The sequence below is a fragment of the Microtus pennsylvanicus genome, chromosome 5 (assembly GCF_037038515.1).
Source record: "Microtus pennsylvanicus isolate mMicPen1 chromosome 5, mMicPen1.hap1, whole genome shotgun sequence".
In the NCBI taxonomy this organism is placed as follows: Eukaryota; Metazoa; Chordata; class Mammalia; order Rodentia; family Cricetidae; genus Microtus; species Microtus pennsylvanicus.
The window spans coordinates 39,777,726-39,799,798 of record NC_134583.1 but is presented as its reverse complement, the minus strand read 5'-3'; the positions used below and the strand labels follow the sequence as shown (position 1 = coordinate 39,799,798).

At 34.6% G+C, this 22,073-nt stretch overlaps 1 protein-coding gene across 20 annotated transcripts in view; it reads right to left on the bottom strand.

The window, feature by feature from the left end:
* Ralyl (RALY RNA binding protein like) overlaps window positions 1-22,073 on the bottom strand; it is an 806,938-nt gene that overhangs the window by 56,452 nt on the left and 728,413 nt on the right. For 15 of the 20 annotated variants that reach the window (XM_075971526.1, XM_075971521.1, XM_075971520.1 and 12 more), the window contains 2 exons: window positions 19,159-19,272; window positions 7,026-7,198 (listed from right to left, as the gene is read on the bottom strand). In XM_075971526.1, the coding sequence (XP_075827641.1) occupies window positions 7,026-7,198; window positions 19,159-19,272 (287 nt within the window). The remainder of the gene's footprint in view (window positions 1-7,025; window positions 7,199-19,158; window positions 19,273-22,073) is intronic. The other 5 variants (XM_075971531.1, XM_075971530.1, XM_075971527.1 and 2 more) reach the window with 1 other exon arrangement.

The following is a 22,073-nucleotide window of genomic DNA, read 5'->3' as shown; positions in this document are numbered from 1 at the left end:
GTCACATCTCACTCCTGTGATGAAAGCATAGTAACTGGCCAGTGGGCCATGGGCATCTATGTTTCTTATCATGACACTATTCAGAATATGTGTTATCTTCCCTTATTCCTTAGTCTCTAATCTATGAACAGGAGCTATTGCATGGTGAAGACTGACATAGTTTAAGGTAAGATTCCCTGGATCTCAAGTTAAAAGAAAATTATGACTAAATTACACAGATTATGGAACAACTTTCATACTTTTTTGTGTTTATAATTCTAATAACTTCATTTCATTCTTGCTAACATTTTAATTTAAATGATAACAAAAGAAACAAGCAAGGAGAACATCCAAGTGAATGTTTTCATCATGAAAAGAAAAAAGATGTTTCAACAGTAGATAACTTGTGACTTTCTTATAAACAAAGGCCAAGAATATTGATCTGCATGCTTTGTGCATTTCGATTTCCAATAGTTTTACCACAATGCTTACTTTGAGTTCCCTTCAACTACAGAATTAGATTGTGGTCAGACTTTTCCCAATATGTGTAGAATTTAATAACTGGAAGACTCAGGTGGCTTACTGCTTTGTTGAATGCTTTGTTAAATACTTAAAGAGGAATTACAATATAGTACTCAATTTGCATGCCTAACTACTACATAGTCTAGCTAGGTATTTCTCTGATTCTTACTAGAATTCCCTGATTAGGTTACTTATAATCATCAAAGGCAAAAGTCATTGCATGTAGAATTCAAAAGAACTCCAATTCTCCTTAATTTATTCAAACACTTTGCTTTCTATAACTTTTCTAGGCCATTCATTGATGATTGTTCTCTGCAGCACTAATTCCTGGATTGTTTCCATATATGAACTCAATTGGTGCTTTTAGCAATCACTAGGTATTAGAAGTAAATTGGCCAGAAAAAGTGTTGCCCTTGGGCAGAGTGTTTCTTTGTTTTTGAGTTGGCTGATGACTAAGCATTTTTCTAGCTGCTTTTACTAGTGATACTATTAATTTCTGTAAGAAGAATGTAAGTTTGATGAAAATAAGAAAAAGAAAAGGAGCCACTTAGGTTTGAATTTACCAGTCCTGTCACATAAAATATATAACCTACATTTTCTTCTTTGTATGTGTGTCAGGGGTGGAATGAGGGTGATATATGCAGATGTATGTGAGTATACGCCCATGAATGTGCAGAGGCCACAGGAGTGTTTTCAACACTCTTCACTAGCATCCTCTGTCTTGTTCGCTTCAGGAAGAGTATTTTACATAGCCTAGAGCAAGGCCGACAGCCAGTAAACCCCATCAATCCTGACTGTGCCTCAGAAACTGCAGTTACAGGTGCACACAATCATGGCTGCTTTTACAGAAGTTCGGAGAATCTGAATCTATGTCATCACAGATATTCAGGAAGTTTTCTCACCTACTAAGTCACATCCAAAGACTTCTAAGGTATTCTCAGTTTCAAGTAGGTATTTCTTAAATTATATGAGAACAATGAAGGAAAATCAGAAAAGTTTTTCTTTGACAGAAACACTGCTGTCTCTTTAATTTGTCACCTTTCAAGGAAGAGTTCCAAGCACCTCTTACCAGGATTCTCTACTGACAAAGCTCAATGTGTGCTATTCTTCTCCTAAGAGCTCATTCTTATATATGCCTTCACCCCTTCACATGCATTCTTATACTTGTGGTCCATAGCCTTAACAATAAGCAAAATGCTTATCCTATAAAGAAGTAATATTTTCATTTTTTACTTTTACAGCACAAGCTCAGTGTCATTCTTTAATAAAACCTTATAAATGTTTACTAGTAGATATATTTACAGGTAAGGATAGAGTGGCCTTTTGAAAGTGTGTGTAAGGCACATTGATATGGTGTTTAATTTTAAATAAATTTTAATTTGCTTTTAATTATATGATAAATAAATTGGCACAGAGTTCTGTAGCACCATTTTTAGCTTTAGATGATTTCTCAATAATGAAGACAAAGTTTGCTTTTTAGTACATGAGGGGAATGTGCCTTGTCTTTAAGACATTAAGCTACTTGAGACAAGAAGCCATCTTCATGGAAACATAATTCCACACATGAAGTAATCAATGCATTTATTTTTTCACTTTTTGACAGTACTGTGTTTTGCTCAGTAGGGTTCTAATGCTATATGACTAGACTGACACACGGAAATTGATTTCATTCAGTAGATATTCAGTAGATGTTGCTTGGCAGTCAGTATACATGTCCTCAGCTTCCCTCAGTTTCACACATGACCTGTCACCAATCCCACCCTTTCATTGTCGTGGACCTTAAGTGGCTTAGATTGGATCCCTACTTCTGTGTTCACTGTATTGGAATGAAATTGTGCTTCTGCTTCAGTTACCAACTGAGCATTTGGGAAGGAGATTGTATTTGACTTCTGTTACCTGCTACATTGTGTCATCTGTCTGCACATGTATAATGCTTTCTGTTATGGCAAAAGAGAAGTTTTGTTCTTTTACTTTCTAAACTCCATGGTTTCTATTTCTGTAAGAATGACTCGACAGTAAAATCATCCACATTCATTACATTTATAATCCCAGAAAAAAAAGTGAAGTAACATACACAATAAGATTTAATTATTTAGCTCCCCAAGCTTCGTATTATAAAGCAAAGACTTAGAGCAAAAATCTTAGCACTTTTAGTCACAATGTCTCAAATCCCTCAGTTTCTGTATGGGTTGGTATAATAAAGTCACCAAGGTTTGATCTTATTCATATGACTGCATGATCAGGCTCTGTCTAATCAGAACTGTCACTTCTCTGAAACTTGATCACTCAGAAGTATAGACAAACCAAATAGATTTCAAAGTTGGACCTGGGGAAATAACTTGTCTTGCCAAACAAGCATAAGGACCTGAGTCAGGGATGGAAGAAATGTAACTCTAACCCGAGAGTAGAGATAGAGATAGAGAGTGTAGCCAGTTGGTGAACACCAGGTTCAGCGATGTATTTTGTCTCATTCATTATACATGGTGGAGAGAAATCAAGGAAGGCATTTAATGTTGATCTCTATCTCTCTCATCATCCATAGGCATATTTCCTCCCACACAGCTGTACCTGAACTTACATAGGCTCATGCATATAACAGCTATGCACACAGAAAAATGTACAAACACAAATATATGAATAAATTTGTAAATTAATATTGTTATGTTATACACAAAAAATTTAACTTTCAACAAAGTTATTTCTTTAAAGTGATTCAGTTTGACTGGAAGGTGACAGATTTGGGACTAAAAACAGACATACAAATTTTTATTTTCAACACCGGAACTACTTTCTTTGTTTACTTCTGTGAATAGTTGGAGTGATCTCATAATGGTTTAAATGATCCAGTCTTGATCTTGGCTCTTCAGTTTTTCATCTGTGGTGACTTTTGATCCTGACACTTTCACTATGCCCTCCTATGAATCATGTCATCACGTGCCACCCATACTTCTGAACTCAGTCTTTAATTGTGACACTCCACCTTTTGCTACTTGTCTTTGGGCCATTTTTCTATTCCTTAAACACAATGGAATTGTTCTTTCCCCCTTGCAAGGTTCTGAAAGTTGCTTTTCTGTAAAAGCTATAACATTTAATTTTGCTCTATGGTAATTAAAAGAGAACGGAGGCCTCTCTGCCTTCATTTTGTATTTGTTTCCTTTAAGTGGGAGTCACAGTTCTGCTCAATTCTGCATATTGGTATGTTCAAAGTTTCAAGAGGATCTGTCTCAAAACTGGTGATACCTAATGTATCTCCTTTCTTTTGCGGATTAAACTAAAATTTCAAGAGTTAAAAGGCATACTGTCACTTCTACAATGTCTTTCTAGAATTCCCCAGAAAAAGTCTACTAAAAGTCTATAGTCCTTGCTAAAAGCCTAAAGCCCTTTGGTTTCTAGGAAATGAAAAGCCCCTTAGGCAGATGTCCTTGTGAACAAGAGCTCTCTCTTACATAAGAGCAAATACTTCAGAAGAACTAGCATGTGACAAGGGTTTCTCTAGAACTAGTTTGTGGGACTAGAACAGAAGAAGCAATAATCAACAGCACACAGACTGGTAAGGATTCCTAAATCACATAATCCTCTCTCCCACAGTTCTCCCTCAATGCAAGCCAAAAGTTCCTGATGTTTCCAGGATGGGCTGAGTACTTATAGCTTCTGTCTTTCTTACATGGATATTTTGGTAGTAATACTTTCACATCTTTTCATTTATTTGCTTAATCTGTGGATAGTGTCCAGTCCTGACATGTGGATAGTAGCCAATCTTGACTTTGGCTTCTTTGGTAGGAATCAGACTAGTTTCACAGTTTTACCACTTCAGCCCCTTCCTATATTTCTTTCCTTCTTCATCAAGTTCAAATGCACAGTCCTTCAAGTCAGTAACTCTTTTAACAGTTGTTCTCATTTCCCCTTATTTGTCAGTTGCTGGACTCTCTGTAGCCTATGTAACCAGAAACTTTCTGAATGGGACATGGACGTTTGCTTTAGCAAGTTTTCCAATATATTTACAAAGTACTACTCTATTATTGGTTGGTCTCTGATATCAACTCACTCTAAATACTGTAAGTCTTTATGCATTTTGCAAATTAAGGGTCTTACATGCTTTTCCCTTTCTGTTAGCTTTTTCAAAACCTTCTGGCTCTGCAAATCTGTGACATAATTTATACGTTTTACGTGCCTAAGTTCTGTGCCCTCTGACACTGACACCAGATTCTCAGATACCATATAGTGGAAGAATATTACTTGAGGCAAGTGCTGATGACTAGGATTGTACCTTGCTTTCTGTTTCAATACTTTTTCACTTTTTTTGAATTTCCCTTTCCTTATATCTTTCCTACCACAGTCTTATACATATCATTACCTGATTTAAGTATTTGGGTTCTAAATGTAATGAAAGCATTACAAAGTTTTAAATGAGGACATGATATTATCTGAAAAGTAGTAAATGAATATATTTTTTCTCTGTATAGACTGATTTAACAGAGAAGGAGACAAATCCATTATATGAAAAAAGAAAACCAGTTGATAAAAAAATAAAGAGAAAAGTGGATTGGGTCAAACCAATTTGTAGTGGATGTAGAACTCAGTTTGGGATGCAATTTAGAGGAAAAATTAATGAGTAATGAAAGAGGAGAAAATGAGCTCATCCCTGTCACTGTCACAGCTGTGAATACAGGTGAAAGTGTTTACAGAATGAAGAAGCATCGGGAGAGAGAGGGAAAACAATCAAGAGCACTCTGACCATGCTGCTTCAGATTTTTAGTGGCTAACAGTGTGCTGTCAGTCAGGTGAAGCATTTACAAATACAGATGGGGATTTAGAGATCCTTAGTCTGCAGAAAATGCTTAAAGCTCTGATACTCTGTGAGTTCAATTTTGAAAAGTGATAGCAACAGTTATGGCCTACTGGGATACTTAAAGTAGGTGGTATATCTAATAAAAGAAATTGAAAGTGAAGACTTGGTAAATAAAGGGAATCTCAGAGAAAAGGAAGTAGTTAGTTATACATAATCCTGCTGAGAAACAAATGAAGAGAGGCAACCATTGGGAATGGTAACTTCAAATCTCCCTCGCAGACTCTTCAAAAGGATATTAAAAGAGATGTCAGAAGAGAGCAAGTCAGGGAAAGTATGCTATTGAGTTAGGTTTCAGTGAGAAACCTTTGTCCTTCCTTCTCGTCTTTGATCAATACAATCCATTGTAATTGTACAGTGGACAGACCTTACATTTTGAGAACTTCAATCTGAAGTGAAATTTGAAGAAAACATGGTGATTGTTGAAAGCTTATAAAAAAGTTTAATGAATGTGCCAAGGCATTTAAATGAAGTGGTGTCTTAAAATAAACATTGAATTCTCATATACTAAAATCTCATTAAATTGGTTGATGGTTTTACTATCATATCAAACAAAAAGGATAATAACCAAAACAACATTACTTAAGGAACAGTAGGTTTTAAAATAAATTGGAATACAATATATCCTGAAAGAACCTATTATTTATATGTTTAGTAAATATATGTATACATAATAGCATTTATAGATACAATTGAGAGTTAATCATGTATAAAAACACTATAACACACATATACACACTTTTTCTACTTTTACTAATCAAGTTCTTTGAGATATACTATTTAATCTCATGGTTAATGAGATATCAATATCTTTTTACTAAGTGTCTATCTGATGTAGTTGTTAAGGAAAATGTACCTGGAAGTAAACAGTATACTAATTTCAGCACTGCACAAAGGAAACATTTAAGAATCAAGTCTGACCTACATTCCTAAACAACAGCAATCGGTTAACAAGTGGCACTGATTTTTGAAATGATGAGGAGACAACATACTAATGGGTTCCTATGGCATGCCATTTGTGGAGAGGATGACTGGCTACAAAGCTAGCGTGCATGATTATTGCCAGTGAGTAAAACTATTGAACTAAAGGGAACTGGGCCAATGAGATGTCTCAGTAGGTAAGTGTGCTTTCATTAAAGACTGACACGCTGAGTCTGTCCTAGAGTTCACATGGTAGAAAGAAAGAACTGACTACAGCAAGTTTGTTTTGTGATCTGGACTCATGGGTTGAAGCACATGTACACATGCATAGACATAGTAAATATCTAAATAAAAAATAAATAACTAAAAAAAGTTTTTAAAAAAGGTTCCACTTGTCTTGCAATAGATGGCTTTTGTAACAAGCATATTATGTCCACTTACTTAACTGAACAAATGCATATTTTCTTTCATGATAAAGAATGTGGGGAAGAAAATCTTTCATTTGGGACCTTATGTATATCTAGTATTATATATAGAACTTATATTTTACATTCATTTTCACTCTCATAATTTAAATTAGTAAAAAAATATATTGAGCACTTGCTATGTGCAAAGCACCATGCTGAGGTTCTTTTGAATATATTCATAAGAGATAAAGTAGCCCCAAATGATTTACTCCTTGTTTTAGAATGGATTCTCTGGTCCAATTCTATTGCTGTCACCCAACAGATGTGGACACCAAACATGGCATTCCTACCAGCTCGTGACCCCCATCTTCATCGAAGTCCTCCTCTACCCCATCAGTCATTTCTCCTCCATCCGCTTCTTGCCCTCCTTCAGCAGGCTCCTCTGTGGAGTGGTCTGCATTCTCTGACACACACTCGTCTTGGATCAGCTCTATACTCTCTTCCAATTGCTTCTTCTGAGCTTCTAGAGGGAGAAAGCAGATGACTACTACCTTGGGTTGCTAATGAGTCATTTGGAAAAACGATGAAAAGACAGGGAACTCTTAAAAAGAATAAGCTGTTAAAAGCATGTACAAGATGGGGGATATTTTCAGTGAATTTAGTCAATACTTGAATTCAATGCTTACATTTGTATATGTTTACAAGTAAGCAATATATTTAAAAATTAAATTGGCAAATATTAGGGTCTTAAGATGGTGAGAATATATAAATGAATATTTACAATAGTATACTGATCTTCCTAAATATTTCATTTTTTATAAGACTCTAAGAAGGATAGTCTCTCTGGGTGAAAAATAGTGATGACAAACTGCCTAGAACCACAGTCAGGATTCATTATTTAATGGGAGTATGGTGCTTTGCAAGGAAGACATGATTAACCTGTCATGTGCCTATTTTCTCTTCTTTCCACATGATAAGTGTTTCCTAAACTTTTAAGAACTGTTGCAGGAAATAAAAGTGCTATCACAGTACTTTGCAAATAATAAGTGCTCAACAAGAAAGGCTACACTCCATACTAACAGAATTCCCTCTGTTTGAAGAAGCTCATACATGGAAGTAATTATTTCTCTCCTGGTTGTTTTTTTCTCCTATGAACATGTCAAGCAGCACTGGACAAATAGGAAAACATCCTGTTTTTCTCTCTGCAGCATTCCCGTGTGTTCACAACTCTCTTAAAAGCTATGTTGTTTTTATTAATTGTGCTTACTGTTATTTTTAATAAATTAGTATTGCATTGTTTGATTAAAGCTTTAAATGGGCTTTATTTGATTTTACTCATTTTTCATGACAAAAAAACTTAGTAAAATTTTGGGACATTCATTTCATATTATTTTTTCATAATGTGAGTAAAGAGGAAACTAGCCATTGATCTTTAAATTTTGACTCAACACAATAATCTTTGAAAATATGTGTTACATAATTATTAGAGGTAACTATTCTACACATTGTTGAATATCATCACAGCAATGATTTCTATAAATAATATGTGTCTATGCATTCTTCCTTTTCAGTCATCCAAATAATAGATGTGGTTAAAAAAAAGACAAAAAAAAAACAGATGAGAGGGCTCTGATTCTATTCAAGTTTCTTAGAAGTGACACTGTAGTTATCAGGGGTCATCCTAAGTTTTCCCACACGCTTACATCATAAAAATCCATGAACTTTGCTCTGAAGATTAACAATACGTTAACAATATTAACAATAGGTATGTGGAAAATGTTTTATAAACTGACAAAGATGGCATACATGTATACAATTGCATTAAAGTGGACAATGCATTCATACACACACACACACACACACACACACACACACACACACACATATATATATATATATGCATGCCTTAATACTAACAAAAGTATCAATTTGTATCAAGGAATGATGACTAAAAATCTTGTGCACATCAGACCTTGCTTCATAATAATTATAATTAGAGTAAATGATTAAAGCAGGAATATTAAAAATGACCTCTTTTTTTTCTTGGTATATTCACAGAACCTATTTCTGTCAATTAATTAGCCTCAAAGACCATGTAACCAAAGACCATGTCAAGATGAGCTTCATGTCCATGTGCACATAGGATGTACTGGTAAAAGCTGCAGCACTGTGGATTTTTCCTTCTCTCCTACTGCCATGTGATTTTTACTGGGGGAAGTACTCTGAGGATCATAAAGTAGCTCTTATATATCTAGCCAAAAGACTTTGATTTGCTTTTTCTAAATCTAAGTAACTGCTATCAAAATTATATTAGAACTGTTGTTCAGTTGTTTAACCGGTGACTCCTTAGTGTTTGAACTCCAAGGGAAATATGACATCTATCCTCTCAAGGTCATTGCCAGGCTCATAGAGCAATACAGATGTTCACTGCAAACTGAGATTTATTTACAGGCAATCTGTTTTGTGCTCTATTATTTTATATGCATGATAAGTAGTAGTGATGCTGTAAGTTATTAGAATTTAAGACATAGGGTTCATACTACTGCTAGTTACTATTCCTATGAACTTTAGTTTTCTTCTCCGAAAAGTAAATGAAAATATAACAGTGCATTCCCAAAGTCATTGTTTTCTTGAATGAGGAAAAGGTGTGAATATGTCTTGTAATTGCAGAGACTACACAAACACATCAGCATAAAAGCTCAAAACAGTTTACAGTGAACCATTAATTATTTGATTAGTTTACAGAAATCTTTCTCATCAAAAACCTCTACTTCTGATTTTTTAAGAACATATTGAAGACATTTCACATTGACTTTTACATGGCCTTCTTACTTTTGTCTAAATAAACAAAATCTTAAGTTACACTCTGGCGTTTGTACACACAATATGCCTGTAATTCCTCTGAGAGTTTATTACAAAGCTAACAGGATATTACTATAGTTCAAAGCTAGAAAGAAAAACCTGTAATCTATCCTCATCCATTCATTTATTAACCTGAAACCTTAAATGTTCAGGAGAAAGTATCTGGGTTGAAAATATAAGCCCCTTAAATATAATGGTAATTGATTCATGGGATTTAACAGTTTAATCGAAATTAGGCAGGCCTGGATTTTTGTAAGGTGTAGTCAGCAGAGACCTTTGTAATTGGCTCAGTAGAAATTATCACATACCAAAAATACCACATGCCAAGAATAGAATCCATGAATAAATCAGACATTAAAGCATAGTTGTTCACTAAGCTGCAGCTACATGGTTTAATAGCATCAATTTTCATGTAAAAAATCTTGCTGAAATGATTTTCTATTTCTATCCAATTTATTTCTTTTAGAAATGAATAATAGTGTTTGGTTTAATGTAAATTTTGTAGCATTTATTTTATCTGCGTAATTCTTTTTGTGAACATGTGAAAAATTGCATTTGTTTGTGTTTGCACATGTGAGCATTTTTAAATATTAGGAAATTCTTCTTGCAGAAATACCAGCATCCATCTTTTCTTTTTTCTTTTTTGGGGGAGGGGTGCTATTGTCTAGGTCACAGCTTTACATGAAAACATTTTTTGAATGTATTCATGAGTTGTGGGGAATAGAGTAATAAAATCTTCTGTCTACATTTTAAATCCTTTCTATATGAACAAAATGGCAGTTGAATTTGGTACTATGATAGCAAAATGGTAGTTCTGAGGATTCAAAATAAACATTTTTGCCACATTCTCTACCAATATTGGCCCTGAGATATTCTTAGAGGAGAATTGTTCATACGTTTATTGGCAATTCTTCAAAAGAAAACTAAATGTATAGCATTCATAGAAAAAGTGCTACTTTTATGTTTTGGCATGTCTGGGAGCCTTTCTGTTGGTTTCTTTATGTTAAAGTGATGAATTCTTTTCTGAGCAGAGAAATGAGTTAATCTTAAAATGTTTTTTAAGAAGTGTGGATCAGGGCTAAAAAAAAAGCTAGCAATTAATGCCAAATATAAAATCTGGGAATTTTCTAAAGTATAAAATTAATACAGAATGAAAATATTTATAATGACAACATGTTTGTGAGGTCGTGAGCTCTTCTGGAGTGCTGGGCTTAGAGTAGTCCTGAGCACTAGCCTTGGGACACAGTATTATTGTTTACTGTATACATTTTGAAACTGTTGCATAAATAAAGCAAGTGAGAGTAGGAATCCACAGGAAGACTTCAGAGTTGACAGGCTCAGCAGTCTCCTAATGCATCCAGGATACAGAGGCGCTTATTTGGCATTCAGGCAAAGAGTACTTTGCATTTCTTCAAAGAGGAGATAATCTCCAATTTCAAGAACTAAAAAATCCATTCAGTTATGGAACATACTTTAGCTAAACAATGACTATCAAAGGAAAAGAAATGCAAATGTTTGGTATTTCTGATTAAGGGGAAATATTTATGGCTCCAAATGAGATAAAAAGAAGTCATTTGATATTAAATTTCTGTTCTGATATGAAAAGTTGTTTCATTTTGCTTTTTCCCCCAGCATAAATTGCTTCACTTTGAAAGCAGCATGTGTTTCAGGAAACGAGTTACAGTTGTTGGGATTTCTCATCAAAGCCTCTTTACTAAACTGTGTTTTCTTCACAGTTATTACTAATATGACTGAAAATTGGATGAGGTGGCAATCAAGCTTTTTGACATGCTGGTTTAATTACCAGCTAAACTGTACTTGGGCAGAAAGGATTAATGATACAAAACCACTTCGCTTATTTATTATAGCCAAGTAAGTAAGTTTTTCAATCAATATTTTCCAAAGTATTATTAAACTTATTTTTAAAAGATTCTACTTTAAATATTTTTATGAATTTTGATTCAATTATTAAAAATGCTGCTGCTAAATATCCAATTAATTATAGATGTTATTGCTAGTAACCACAGAAATATTACATATGAAAAATGCATTTTGATTAAAATATTAGTTTTTTAGAGAGAATTAACAGAGTTGTTCATGTGAAATGCAAAATAATTTACTCTAATCATCAAAAAATAATACGCTTAATTAAATATTGGAATTGGAAAGATACTGTTTCTCTCATTTTGTAAATTTTTGTATTGATTTTTATTGAGCTCTACATTTTTCTCTTTCCCCTCCCTGCCTCTCACCTCCCCTTCAACCCTCCCCCAAGTTTTTGTAAATTTTATGAGGACTTTTCCAAATGTCTCAGAACTAGGTAGTTAGATTCAATCTCTGAGTGGTGTGCTTGCAATTTTGTCTCCCTTCTGTCTGGAGCCTTCTGTTTCAGTAATGTAAATCCACCTCCCATATGAAAAATGAGCCTGGGAGAAAACAAACAAGAAGTGGTGTTTCTTAGGGAGTGAAAATGTCTTACGTGAACTGTGGTGGTGGATGCATCATTCAGTAAAATTATCAAATCATTAGATTATAACCTTGAAGTGAAGTATATGTGAAGTATATCAACATGTGTATTAAAAAACTATGAGCATGGCAAAGCAATCAACACTGGATATGGGCAGTGGTCTGATGGAAACAGGAGTTACGGGGTTGAGTATAACTAGCAAAAGAGAGTTCGGGAAACACTAAGTAGCTGAGTAATAGAAGATAGTGCTGACATTTGTGAATGGAATTGACAAGATTTACAGCATAGTGGTGAGTCACAGAGAGAACACAGAAGAAAATGTGATCAAAACTGGAGTAATAACAAAACTGTAATCACTAAGATAGTATCCATGTTTGCCTGCACTTAACTAAACTTTGGGTAGACTTCTTGCTGCCCCCAGGTTCACAATCCCTCCTAGAATCTTCACTTTGGAAAACGTTTGATTATTTCTCCTTTCTTTGCCCATTGGATCTTTTCCACCGATGAATGTTCTCCATATCTAGGACCCATCCCCCTAACAAGTCATCATATGAATAGACAGACCCAGTCTCTCAGTCTGTTTGGAGAAAAAAGCATAACTTTGCTAAAGACAATTATCAATCACAATTTACCTAACAACATTGGGCAGGAACTGCCAACACATCACAGCAAAGTTCAAGCAGTTTGTCTAACATTTGAAAATTTTCTGGCCTGATCTTTAATCAGAGATGAGTTCTGTGCCCAACTCTGATTGCAATAATAGTCTGGAAGAGAGTCTCACTGTTTTTGCCTTGTGTGCAGTACAGGTATGCTTTTCTGTATATCTGAGGGTACATTATTGCCAGTAAGAACTTCAAAAGTGTCCATCTAATTTGCCTTGCTCAAGGTTGACTTCTTTACTAGCCTTCAGTTTTTGTAGTTCCATATTAAGAGTTCCTGACTGTCCACCATTCCTATCTCTTTGAAGAATTTTACAATCCCATCTGATTCTTCCCAACATGAACCTTTATGCTTCTACATATACTCCAGTTAGTCCTCCATAAATTATCTGTTGACATAATCCTCACTGCCTTAGAGACTCAATTTTGGTCAAATAATTTCTACTCACTTTGCATCTCCCTAGAAAATATTGAAGCTATTCTGAATAGATCAATTTTCAGTGTTTACATTGCTTTAAGCTTATAAATATATTGAGCAATTAAATGGTGAGTATACACTAAATACTATTTTCCTGAACTTTCTTTTAAAAATATTTATTTACATATTGCTATGTATGTCTGTGTATATGTATTCAGCACTTTTAACTGATGAGTCATGTCTCCAGTTCACTGAACTTTTTTTTAAATTTCCTTATAATTAAAAATGCCTTATATTTCAAGTAAATTAGTTTTAAGAGACTACTCTATGCATTTATGGAAATTCATCCCTTCCCTAGAGAGATGTGCAAATTATCTCAAGCATTAGTTATTTTTTCAACATCTTTGTCCCTAATTTGGCTCATGTTTCTGATCTAGCTTATGTCTCTGCAAGTTCTTGGCCAGTTTCTCTCTTAGGATCCCCTTTAACGGCCATCTCATTGATCCCTTTTGCCCAAGTCATCATCGGGTGCCTGTTTTGGGAATGCTATATTTCCATTTTCTGCATGCTGTTTGTTTGGTAGTGCATTTCCACAATATTCTATGGAGTCGAGACACGTGTGAAGACAGACACAAGCTGATGCAAGTATCTATCTTGACTTCCTTTGCAACATACTAAAACACAACTCAAACTAAATAGGAATTGGTTAAAAAAATAAAATATCTAGCCAATCAAAACATCAAGCTATCTCTAGACAACATTTTTACTTAGCTGATCAATATTTCATTTCCTTTGTTCCTGAGAACACTTTGCTCTGCTTGCTAGGTAGAGTTCTAACATTTTCTTTTGTATAAATTTCTGAATGCTCAAATATTCCATTAAAATTAAATGCATCTTTTAGCATGTGACCTGGAGATAAATCTTTAGCATATCTGGAAATACCGTTTATTCATCTGCACACCAGCTTTTGGGTGCCTGAAGATAGCTCTTATGCTTTGACTTTCAATTTCTCTTTCTTTATGTGAAAATGTTTCCCTCTTTCTTTTCCTTTGTTTTTCCTTCCTGCTCTAGTATAGTCTTTTCCTTCCCTGGTTCTAGAATAACACAATGGCATGGTTTAATTTGCATCCATATTCTCATGTTTTTCTTTAGGTACTTGGTAGATCCTCAAACTGGTTAACTATGTCCTACAAGTTTTGTTTCCTTTTTTAAAAAATGAAAATGTTTTTTTAATGGTCTTTCATAGTTTTTTTTTGGACAACCGGTTTGTCCAAATTATTCTGTAATTTTATGGTTTTTTTTATCTTCATGCACAACTTTTTTTTTATAACTTTTCATTTGAGTTTCTTCATCTTCATCCTCAAATCACTCTGAGTTATTCATTTGTGCTACTATATGCTAATTCCTATAAACTCTTATGTACCTTTTGAACATTGGCTTTTAGAATTTTGTTCTTATTTCATCAATACAGTTTTTTCTCTCCAAAGAAAAAAGTCAGTTTTTGCTGTTGTTGTTGTTGTGTTTTAAAGTTTTGTCCCTCTCTTCAATCTGATTCCTCTGGATCCTTTGGTTTTTTTGTTTTGTTTGGTTGTGTGTGTGTGCACGCACGTGCAAGTGCACTTTTAATATTTTCTTCTACCTGGCAATTGATCATTAGGTTTTCCTATCATTTGAGAAGGATTTACGTACACACCACTGCCCTCCTTCCTTCCTTCCTTCCTTCCTTCCTTCCTTCCTTCCTTCCTTCCTTCCTTCCTTCCTTCCTTCTTTCTTTCTTTCTTTCCTTACTTCTTTCTTTCTTTTTTTTTCTGTAGGGGGGTCTGCTTGACCACTTCCTTGGGGATGCCATGTCACCATTTGGAGTCTTTCTTCTTGGGTTGCTCTGGTTCTCAAATGATGATTTGCCTAGTATCCCATGATGAGGGGAAAGAACCTTGAAACTTTAGAACAAATGTGTAATCTTTTTTCTTGGTCAGGCTTTCTCATTGTCTGTCCATCCTCATGCATACTGTTTTAGCTTTCCTATAGAAATCTTCAGTCCTCTATCAAATTATGACACAAACATTGATGATTGTTTTTTCCTTTCACAGATTGTCACTCATTTAGTACATTTAACTTAGAGTCATGTAGGAATTTTGATTTTAAAATTTGACTTGGGTTTTAGGAGATATTGAGTTAGATAAATAAATGTCTTCTGATTTGCAATCTGACTTGTGAATCTTTATTCTATGTTCATTATCTCAATGGAACTTCATTTCAAAGCCTTATCATTACTGTCAAACAGTGTACAGAGGAAGCCTAGTTAAAACCAGTGTTTAATTGGAGGCATCAGCAGCAGCATTCAAAGGGCCAATGACAGCAGAAGTGTTCAGAATTGGATCATTGGTCACAATTGAGGCTGGAGAAAGACTTCCCTATAATAGTCTTTCCTTTGAGTTCTACAATCTGAGTTTGACAAACTATAGATGATCAGAGAAGAGAGATATATTGGCTGAGGTACAAAATAAATGGAAAAGATAAGCAGCTCCATGACTTGTTTCTATTACTTTAGGTAGAGATTTCTCTGATGATTCAACTGAAATTTGAATTCAATTTACATGAATTCATAGATTTAAGTTGTTAAGTCCATGATTAAATGCTTTGGAAAAGCAGAGATATTAGAAATCCTAAGTATTAAATAGACTGTTATGTGCACATTGTTTTAGATGTCAGAAGGAGAATGGTAAAATCGGGTGAGGGTCAAATGCATCTTAATTCCTGTAACAAGAGCCCACTAAAGGGTTAATAGAGAAAAATGCAGATAAAATAAATGCATGAGATGGGTGAACAATATTAACTTAAATTTTTTTTCCAGGTGTAGAGTAAATATCAGGTTTAAAAAATTCCATTTTTCCTTAGAAGACTTATAATTTGATATTAATTTATAATATAATCACTATTGGGCATTAACTTTTTACAGTTACATGCTGTTTGAAAATATGTGGACAGGATACATTCATCTACTGTGACTTAAGTTTGTGACTTTCCTGATATTTCTGTTTAATTCTCAGTCTAACATTGTAATCACCAAAACCAGGCTGCTGCTTATATACAAGGTATTATTTTGAGAATAAATCTAAAAACAATACCCACAGCTTTGTGCATTGGTCTGTGATGGAAATTTTGCTTTTCAATGTAGTTTCGTGTGGAATAATTTTACCCATTGTGTGATGAACTATGCACCTTTCCTTTTTGTGGATTACCCTTACTGGTTATATAATATCACAGGTAAGCCAGCCATAAAAATTGTGTGTGTGTGTGTGTGTGTGTGTGTGTGTGTGTGTGTTTGTGTTAGGATAAATTACATTTGGCTCCTTCTAAACAATCATTTAGGAATGAGATCCAGTTATAATTTAAACTGATATAATTATGTTTTTTTTTAATTTGTATGTTCACTGCATCCTCAAAAGTTGTTTTATTCAGTGGAAAAACAATATATGCATGGTAGAATCATGGTAACTATAGTTTAAGTACTTGGATATGCACTAGAGGGCATTTCTCATTTCTACAGTTTAAAAGGTCTTAAGTCTTGCTACATACCTGGTTAATGATACTATAATGTGTAAAGTAAGAAAAAAGAAAAATATGACCTTTACTTAGAAAGACTACAATGTAGATGAAGAGGCACATGGAGACCTATTTAAAACATTTTACGGTGTATACAGTTAATAATAACATGTTTTGTAGTGACTTGTCTGATAGCTTTAGAACTCCTTTGAAGTCAGCGGGGAAGCACTTCCTGTGAAGCTCAGTCAGAACCGACCACCTGTCTTGCGCAGAGCACGCTCTGCATCCTACTGCATTTTCCTCCCATCATCTGCTTTTCCCCACCACATTTACACTGAAAACAGTCCTTATTAAATGGCTAATACCGTGTAAGGAATGTGATATAGAAAGAGCAATAATGAAGAATAAGAGGTTGCTAGCAAATAATTAGCTTTCAACTAATTAAGCATTAAAGTGACTGTCCCTGGATTTAATAAGGAGGCTTTGAGTGCCTTTTAATGAATTTTAATGCATTTAACTCCTTTCTCCATAACACAGTGTTTACTCTTAAAAACTTTTTCCATGTAACTCTGACTTCTTTCCACAGAGAAAATACAGGAAATGAAGACTCTCCATAAATATAGATGCTATTCAGAAGACAATTACAAGGAGACTGAAGTTGCAAATTAAATACCTTCATTTTTCTCATAGCATATAAAAGGAAAAGAGATGCCAACAACAAGGACAAGACTTGTCATTTTGGAAGTAATGGTCTTATGACTGGAAAAAGTTTAAAGATTAGCAAAGGCAAGATGACAGCTTTTATAAAAGGAAAATCAGAGCTTGAATTAGAGTGTTACGTTTATAAATGATCTTCCAGCAAGATCTGTGGCAGGCATTATTCATTGCAGGAAACCAGAAGGTATAATATGCTGGAATAAGGATCACTTTTTTCTCTTTGAGGTGATTTATATTTAAATGAGTTCTCTATAATCCTTTAAACTGAAGTGCAAATTGGTTATCAAAGTCTTTAGCTGTAAGGGTTGTTTTACATAATAATGAATTCTACAGAAGTTGCTCAAAGGAAAATATTGACTTAGGCAACATCACAGGATTTTTCAGTTACAGCAACGATTAAGATTGTGGTCATAGACACTGCATCAAAACTTTCTAAAACTCTAAATTTCTTTACTGAAAAGTGTAGGCCATGTAGTGTTTCTCAGTATAAAATGTATGCTATTTAAAATTTAAGGAAAAGTGGTTCCATTTAAATCTATCATGTCTCGTTCATATTAACATGCGGGGGAGATTTACTGACTCTTTTTTAATGAGATGTTTTAAAATATAGGTTGAATAACTTTATTTTGAAGTGTTTAAGATTAGAAATGTTCCATAGCTCCACCAGAAGATGGGCCCCAGTTCTGGTCGGGGGCAACAGGAAGGCAGGCGCTTGCTTGCTTCAGTTTAAGAGCCATGAATGGGTTCCAGAGAGGAGTCCTATGTTGCAAGCAGGAGCCTTAGCCACAGCTCTAGCTACCAACAGTACTCAATAGTAACGTAGCAACGTCACTCCAGAAAAGACAGAAATGAAGCTGTGAAGGAAAGCTACGTCATGATCTTAAGACCAAGGTAGTTCACAAACCACTGTTTTGGCTACAGAAATAAATTTAAACTTCTGAACCTTTGCTTGCATTGAAAGAAGTTTGGGCTTAACAATAATTTTATAAAACTATATTGTTCGTTTATTTTATTTTAAATAGGTAAAATTCCTAGTAAGTTAAGTTCTGTTTGAATCTCAGTACCACATGCATACAAGTAGGGTTATTAACACAAACCTTGGAGCAAGGACTAGGTTTAGAAGAGACACACATCATATATACCTAATGGGTCTCCGCCTAATCCCCATGCCAGCTCTATAGTAGAAGCCTGTGAGTTACCTCAAGCATAGTGACCTTGAAAAATGCAAGGCTCAAAATGTAGTCCTGCTGTGAATTCATCCCTAATCTCATTTTATGTGGTCTTGGAACATTAAACAAGAAAAAGTATAATAATTGTAAAGACTGTGGTTGGGAATCATCTATAATCCAGAAAGAGCCCACTGAGAGAGAATTGCTGCATGCTTCTGGGTTTCTGAATTTGAGTAAGACATTCCACAAGGTGAAAAGTAAGACAGAGTTTGATCTCTGCAATAATAGTCTATAGATTTTTATGTATTATACTGTGGTTAATTTAATGAAATGTGAATATGGTGTTATCTTGATAACACTATCCATTACTTGCCTTTATTTTCTTACAATTAATACTGAGACAGAAACTTTCAATTGTGATTCAACTACTATTGATTGTTCAATCAAAATACTATCCTTTTAAAACCTTAATCTTAGAAGTATTGTTCATGTTTTCCCAAGAAACCCCATTCCATCAGTGCAGTTATTGTCTTAAAAGAGTTGTTTGTGGCTTTGTTACTTAGTGGTTGGCCTGCTTTCTACTGTTGGTGGTGTTGGGTTAATTCCAACCTGTCTGTTTGTGGTCACAGATTCATTTCCACTTACCTGCCTCTGCTTTCTGCTGCTTCTCAATCTTCTCCAGGCGCCCTAGCAAGGAGTCAATTTTAGTTTTGATCTGGGTTAATTCTTTCTTGATTGTCTGTAACTCATCTGATTTCACTAGAAGAGGAAAAGTGGAAAGAAAACAAGACATCAAATGGACCACTTGGAACACAATTTACGGTGCAATACTTCTCAAGACTGTCTTATAAGATTCCCAGTGAATCATCAGTTTCCTGTTACAGCTAGTTATCCTGAAATATTGCATGCTTTTGCTAATTAGAAATGAGGACACTTACTGATATCAGAATCGGATAATCTTCTAACTCGAGGTCACATAAAAAATTAAAAGAATCTAAAAACATTTTCAAAAGAATAAGGTCACGTCTTGATTTTTTTAAATCAGGAAAGTAAGAGAATAAACCTTTAATGTAAAACTGACATGGCTTAAGGAATAGTGATACCTGTGTTAATACTACTTTCAATCCCGTGTTGATAAATATAGATTTTGAGACAGGGCTTCAATAAGTAGTTCACGATAGACAAAATGCTCCTGCATAGCCCACCACTCATGGAGAGCCATTAGTGATATTTTCATGATAGACAAAATGCTTCTGCATAGCCCACCACTCACGGATAGCCATTAGTGATATTTTCATGATAGACAAAATGCTCCTGCACAGCCCACCACTCACAGATAGCCATTAGTGATATTTTCTTGATACACAAAATGCTCCTGCACAGCCCACCACTCATGGTTAGCCATTAGTGATATTTTCAAGCCAGTTGTTTGAGCATTGATGGAAACAAAAATCTAACATTTGTTCTTGAGAGAATAAGCTATTGCCTGATTTCTTTCTAAAAGTAAAGTGACAGCGTGTACATAGCAATCCTTATGCCATGGGGCAGGTGGAAAGGAAGCACACTGGTAGTCCTCCCAATTATTTTTACATTAATTTAATTTATGATTCATTTATTTATACATGTTGAAATAACTTATCACTATGTTGCTCAAGCTACTCTTGAACTCACCATCTTCCTGCCTCGTGAGTGCACGAATTACAGACATAAGATACCATTTATCACCGCACTGGTATATGTATAGCAATATGTTCCGTTCTAGCTTTTGGATAGTCAATCTGGTTTCTAAAGAGAAAATGGGGGCTGATATGAACAACAACTTTTCATTTTGTTAAGTAGTGTTGCTACAATCTACAAATATGTGTTGGAGATTAAACTCAGTGTTGGAGTGCTTGCCTAGCAAGCAAATGACCTCAAATTTGGTCCCCAGAAATGGAGAAGAATAAGTTAAAAGCAGGTGTGGAAGACAACATATATTTTATTACCTCCTTGCCAATAAAATTGACCATTTATTTTTAAGAGGCTTAACCAAAGGACAATATCATACTTAAATAATAATTATTTTTATAAGGGGAAAGGTTTAGGAAATGCCATGTACTGGGCATGACACAGCATGTGCAATAAAGATTTCACAAACACTGTACTTTCCTTCATTGAGCCCACATGATCCGGGGCCTGTCAACAATCAGCCAGGGACTGAGATGGACCCACTCCTGCCTGTTGAGTTATAGGCTATTAGAAGTGGTGGACATTGTCGTCAGTTCTGTACCCACTTGTAAATTTCACACAATGAATCTATGGTTACACAAACCTGCCTGGTTAAGTGCAATGGCCTACTAAACAAAACTAACTAGCATGAATGTGGAAAGAGATGAAGCAAAGGTAGGTTAATGGGAGTGGGAGGAAATGAAGAGAAGATGGGGAATGAGGGTAATCAGAAGGCACAAAATTGTTAAAGAACAATTTTCATAATAAAAGTTAAGAATACATAATATGATAACTTCTTTGAGGAATTTAATCCACTGTCCTTATTTTTCTTTTCTGAAAACCACAAGTAGTTTTGCTATGGGAGAGATGATAAAGTCAAACAGACTCATGAGTCCCTGAGCGTCACTAGGTAGGCTTTGTGTACCGAGGCCTCAATGCAGAGCTTTCCTGGCTAATACGGTACACATACATCATTAGTTTTGCAATTTTGTTTATTTTCACTCCAGTTTAGTTATTATCCAGAAATTTGGGGAAATGTGTTGTTTGACATTCTTGTTTTCAAAACTTTTGAAAAAGTATTAAAATAAAATGAAATATATCTAAGCTTATGTATTTGTCAATTAAAATATATAAATAGTATAGAATTTATAATGCAATTTGGTCTCAAAAGATAGAGGTTTTTTCTCTCCAAAAGGAAAACCTTCCTCATTATTAAATCATATTTTAAAGTAATTATTTTTCTTTCTAGTACAAAGTACTTTGTTAGATAAAAACTGCAGGAAACTAGAGTCTCCTGCAATTCTGTGTTAGAATTGCCCAACTAAAAGGACTTTAAACAGTGACTCATTCTGAATGTCACTTATTTAAAACATCAAAGAATCATTGTTGAAGTGCAGCTAAATTTGAAAACCATCATCTGTCACTATAAGAAACTGATTCTGCTCTGAAGACTGATACTTATTTCCTATCATGGAAGCATATCATGTAGTTTTACTTAAACCTATCAGATTTAATAGAAAAAATATTTTATCAGATAGTGGGCTTCAGTGATGTATAATGGAACTGTGTCTAGAAACTAACAGACTCTCTCATGGAATAAGTCAATCCTTAGCTGTAGCCAATTAACTTCAATTTATTTATCATATTAGAAAACATAAATTGATAAGTCACAACAGCTTACATTATTAAATCTGCATTAGAATGCACCTAGAAATTGGATTTACAAGATAGGAGAACCTATAAGTATCCAGGAAGACAACATTGGAGGTTTAAACTTACACCAATGTTTTGTAAGACCGGCGAAGGATTGTATAATATTCTATTCTAATTAACATTATTGAAGCTTATAAGAG